This window comes from Limulus polyphemus, unplaced genomic scaffold (genome assembly GCF_000517525.1).
Source record: "Limulus polyphemus unplaced genomic scaffold, Limulus_polyphemus-2.1.2 Scaffold6246, whole genome shotgun sequence".
NCBI classification, from domain to species: Eukaryota; Metazoa; Arthropoda; class Merostomata; order Xiphosura; family Limulidae; genus Limulus; species Limulus polyphemus.
The window spans coordinates 49024-54808 of record NW_013671856.1 but is presented as its reverse complement, the minus strand read 5'-3'; the positions used below and the strand labels follow the sequence as shown (position 1 = coordinate 54808).

The following is a 5785-nucleotide window of genomic DNA, read 5'->3' as shown; positions in this document are numbered from 1 at the left end:
ATCACATTGGGTAGATACCTTCATGATATTTTGTTGTCTACACTAACATCACATTAGGTGGATACCTTCATGATATTTTGTTGTCTACACTAACATCACATTTAGTGGATACCTTCATGATATTTTGTTGTCTACTAACATTACATTAGGTGAATACCTTCATGATATTTTGTTGTCTACACTAACATTACATTAGGTGAATACCTTCATGATATTTTGTTGTCCAGACTAACACCCCATCAGGTGGTATTAGTCATAATATTTTGTTGTCTAGACTAACACCCCATCAGGTGGTATTAGTCATGATATTTTGTTACTTTTGGACAAGGGGGAGTTGGACAAACACAGAATGAGAAGGTGATCATGATGATATTTCACTGTTTGGACAAAGACACTCTAGGCTCACAACACCTCAGGAGAGACTACAATAAAAGAATAACAATTACTGTAAAACAACAGGTAATTTTTATACAATGATGGCATATCAAAGCTGGTTTTCCATGCTAGAATACATTAAGTATAATTCACAGACAAATCTGGTTTTAGAATTAATGATCTTTCTCTTACTCACCGAGGTTTGATGTGATTAAAGAGAAGAGGAAAAATCTGGACCAGAGCTGTTAAAAAAGGCTGAGAAGGAATGTAGAAAATAGAAAGGTCATTCTTTGCAGAGGCTTCCTCAACTAAGTGATCAGGTGGAGGTTTTGTACTATCAATTCCAATGTTGTACCATACTTTCCAAGCTGTTGACCATAAGGCAGACTGGCTAAAACCACAAACATTTAAAGAAAAAATCTTGAATAAATACACACCAAAAATTCATTACTATCATTTTAATTTTTTCAAGTATATATCAAAAGCATCCCCTTTTGCAGTTAAGAAAAAAATTGTTATTAAACTAACTTTTGTTGTACTGTTTATTTAATGTGTAACAAAACTATAGACAAAACAACACTTTCCACAATAGTAGAAACTTCATGAAAGTTATAGAAAAAAAACAGCACTGTTGGAACAACAATAATAAACAATTACAGTGTTATAAGATCACAAACTGGTTGCTAAGAATGGTTCTAAGTTATATTGTTTTCCTAATCAAACATGTTTCTACGAACGATATTGAAACAATCTTCCTTAACCAAATATATTTTTAAGAATCTTACTATATTATCATTTTTCAAAATCAGACATGCTGAGAGAGATACTTAAATGTAATGTTTTTTCTATACGGCATGTTGCTAAGAGTGATGGTGAATTGTAACGTTTGTCCTAAACATTTTGCTAAGACCAGTACTGAATTCTAATGTTTGCCCTAAACAACATGTTGCTAAGAATGATACTGAGTTGTAATGTTTGTACTAAACATGTTTCTAAGAAGGAAACTGCACTACAATGTTTCTCCTGAACAACATGTTGTTAAGATTGATAATGTATTGTAATGTTTGTCCTAAACATGTTGCTAAGAATGATACTGAACAGTAACGTTTTACTAAGACTGATATTGAACGTTAGCATTTTCCTTACTTAAAAATGTATTTCTGATAGATATTCACTTTCTCACACAGCTTAAGTACCTTCTTCAGCACAGAGATTTGGATGCCGCTAGCCTTGAGGCAACTTCCACCTAATTTTATGTGTTTTTACTTGACTTGTGCTACTGCATGATGATGGTATCATGCGACAAAAGCCCTCCACCAATAGGAAAGTAACACCTCTCCCTATGCAAATACTTCTCCTATGCACTTGCACATGTGCAACTTAATTCTTCAATATGACAAGCAAGAAAATGTTCATCAGAAGTTGGAAGAATGGGTGGAAATGTGTGTGGAGTTGAGTATCTATCGGAAATACATTTTCAGGTAAAGCAAATGATACCTCCCATCCACAAACAGTTAGCTAGAATTCCATGTTAAAATGGTGGAGGAACTGGTGCAAAAATTACCTAGATGAGCCTCATTCAGCAATTACCTGAAGAAAGTCCATGGGGGTGTAACATCTGATGGCAAGGGCTCCAAAGGGACATACTCATGATAGACTACATCTCATGTTGTCCAAGGTATATTCTTCATCCGTATAGGAAAAAGATAAGAGGCAAAGAAGCCAAATTTCTGTCACAGGGACAGGCAGAAGGTGAACATGTTTCTGAGAATGATACAGATCTGCAATGTTTATTCTAAACATGTTGCTAAATTGTCATGTTTGTCCTGAACAACATGTTTCTAAGTATGATACTGAACTGACATGTTCATCCTAAACGTTTGTAAGACAGATACTGAACTAACATGCTCATCCTCAACAACATGTTGCTAAGAATGATGCTGAATTGTAATGTCTATCCTAAACATGTTGCTAAGAGTGATACTGATATGCAATGTCTAACCTAAACATGTTGCTAAAAATGATGCTGAATTGTAATGTGGTCCTAAAGAACATGTTGCTAAGAATGATGCTGAATTGTAATGTCTATCCTAAACATGTTGCTAAGAATGATACTGATATGCAATGTCTAACCTAAACATGTTGCTAAGAATGATGCTGAATTGTAATGTTTGTCCTAAACAAACATATTCCTGAGAATGATACTGAATTAAAATGTTTTCCTTAATAGTTTGTTATTAAATAAATACATTTGGGAATGTGTTTTATATTTTTAATATGATATAGTTTTACCACTCAAATAAAAATCAAATACTACAAATCTGATTACAAATTGAATATCATTTTATTAGCATTGTTCCATTACAGTTCGATGACATTAGCACTGACAATGTTTCATTACAGTTTAATCACTTTAGTATTAACAATGTTTCAATACAGTCTGATCACATCAGTAATGACTGTTTCATTACATCAGTATTGACAATATTTCATTCTAGTCTGTTCATGTCAGTACTGACAATATTTCATTATAGTCTGTTCATGTCAGTGCGACAATGTTTCATTACAGTCTGATCACATCAGTAATGACTGTTTCATTACATCAGTATTGACAATGTTCCACTACAATTTGATCATGTCAGTACTGACAATATTTCATTATAGTCTGTTCATGTCAGTACTGACAATGTTTCATTACAGTATGATCACATCAGTACTGTCAATATTTCATTATTATAATACTTCAACTTACCTGAAATCACTCTTTTCTGCTATATTCTCATTAGAATTTAGAATTTCTTGAAAGCTTTTCAAACCAGAAAGCGAAACCTAAACAAAAACATCTCAAACTTTTCTATCCACTGGAAACAGATTACTTTTTATAAAAATTAACTTAGTATAAGTTCTGGTAAATTCAACATGAGAACCAGTTATTAACCACTCATAAAATATTTTAACTTACAAATTCAAATATCAATATTAACCCATTAACTGCAGATGACGGATATTTCCATCATTGAAGTTCTATGGCTCAGCTGCGAATGACAGAAATATCCGTCAGTCGCACATATATAACTATAACTCTATGTGAATGATGAAAATTACTGTTTTATTGTGATTGATGACAACTCAGTTTTATTTGTGAGTCAGAAAATGGCAACTGAGCTGCTCCTGCCACAGTTTATGGGTTAAAATAACAACATTACACTAATTTGAGAAAATAAAACAATCTGACATCAAAACCATCATTAAACATTTTATTGAAGAAAAACTACTTTATGAATTAAAAAGAAAAAGATTTAATAAGTTGAGAATTAAAGCATTAAAATTGTATGAATTAGTATAAAATAAAACTATTTGCACCTTCATAATTTAACATAATAAAATAGTATGAATTAGTATTAAATAAAACTTTTAGCACCTTCATAATTTAACATAATAAAACACTATGAATTAATAACATGATAAACTTTTAGAACCTTTATAATTTAATAGATTAAATATAAAACACTATGAATTAGTAGCATCAAAACTTTTAGAATTTTTATAATTTAACAGAATCAAAAATAAAACACTGAATTAATAGTAAAAAACTTTTAGAACATTTATAATTTAATAGAATAAAAATAACAGAATTAGTAGCGAGGAAAACTTTGATTCTTTAGAATTTAACAGAAAGAGAAAAAAAAACAGTAAATAACAGTAACATAACTTTCTAAAATATTTAAAATTTACAAGAATTAGAATAAAACAAAAGATATATACATACCCTACAAGTGTAATTAGTGTTACTGTGCTAACTACAGTACACAAGACGTTAGGCCTATAAATAATACACACCCTCAAATGTAATCAGTTTCTGTGCTGACTACAACACAAAATATCAGATCTATATGTATCATCAAAACTTAGTGTTATTGCGCTAACTACAATACACAAAATGTCAAATCTATAACAACCTCCAAATTTAATTGTTTTTTGTGATAAATAATTCCAAAATGCCAGACCTATATACACCCTCCAAACATAATTAATGTTTATTTATTAACTACAATACACAAAATGTCAAACCTATAACACCCTCGAAATTAAATCAGTTTTTGTTATAAGTTATAATTTTTCTATACTGAAAATGTATTTCCGATAGATACTCACCTCCTTTCACAAGTTTAGCTATTCTAGTTCAGTGCTGCCCTCTATATGCAAACTTTTCTTTATGTATGCCACAAGCCTTGTGCTCCCCCCTTGTTGGAATTGAATTATCATATTCCAACATTTCTCTCATGCAAATCATCATGCATCATCTCTTAACCAATAGTAGCATGACATGCTCATGTGACTCCCTCTATACACCTCTACCAAACCTTCACTTCAAAGTTTGGAAAAAGGCATGAGTACTGAAAAAATGGGGAGGAAGGGTGGGAAGTGCGAGAAGAGGTAAGTACCTATCAGAAATATATTTTCAGTATAGAAAAATTATAACTTCTGATATGGTACTTACCTCCCCTCATGAGATTAGCTAGAATCCCACACTGAAAAGGAGGAGGAACCAGTGCAAGGGAATGAAAGAAGTACCCCTGACTATGAGAGAGATACATATGAAGATCAGAAGAGGGGAACTGCACCACTTCTTTGCCCCTGTGTAGTGTGTGTCATGGATAAGGGCTGAAATTGTGAAGTGTAGAGTGGCTAGGGCACATCAGACCGTACTCAGTAAGTCAACTACATCCAAAACTTATTCGTGGGGGTAGGATGAGGATCATACCATCTTCACCTCAAACCCACAAATCGGGGATTAAGTCCACATCAATTTCTGCGTATGCCATGAGAATTCTCACTGTCTTATCGATCTGGGAATAGACATCGGTATCAAAAGGATGTCGATCACATAAACTCAACTCCCCCAACCGTGGCATAGGCCAGCACCATCTAAAGGCAATAACAATCCCACGTACTATTGCTGTGACTAAAGATGCAGATGGAGCAACTGAGGGAGGAAAATAGACAACCTGTACTCATGGGAGGACTTGTATTGATTGGTTCTGATCCAAAACCTCCATCCTGGGAAACAACTTCCATGCTAAGGTAAGATGAGGTCTCCCAATCAAAGGAGTGAAGTACAATTATGATGGCTCAACTCCAGTACGTATGTAAAATGCATCAGGAGGCCACGTCATCCATTAACACTTTAAATATGATCTTGGTCAATCTGACCAACCACGTGACCTTTTTGTACTCGTTTAAAGTCTTTATAGATTGAATACTTATAACTCTCAATATAGTGGGTATATCTTTACACAATATTTTTCAGTCTTTCATTTAAAATTACAAGTCTTTCACATACAAAAAATCATATTTCTTGGTGAAGTATTTCAAATAAAATAAAGATTTGTCCATGAATATATTGAGT

General features: G+C 32.8%; 1 protein-coding gene across 1 annotated transcript in view; it reads right to left on the bottom strand.

Moving 5' to 3' along the window:
* Positions 1 to 537: 537 nt before the first annotated feature.
* LOC106473520 (protein MON2 homolog) overlaps positions 538 to 5785 on the bottom strand; it is a 53440-nt gene continuing 48192 nt past the window's right edge. The window contains exons 13-14 of the mRNA XM_022401940.1: positions 3128 to 3204; positions 538 to 766 (exon numbers count right to left, since the gene is read on the bottom strand). Coding sequence (XP_022257648.1) covers positions 568 to 766; positions 3128 to 3204 — 276 coding nt within the window. The 3' untranslated portion in view covers positions 538 to 567. The remainder of the gene's footprint in view (positions 767 to 3127; positions 3205 to 5785) is intronic.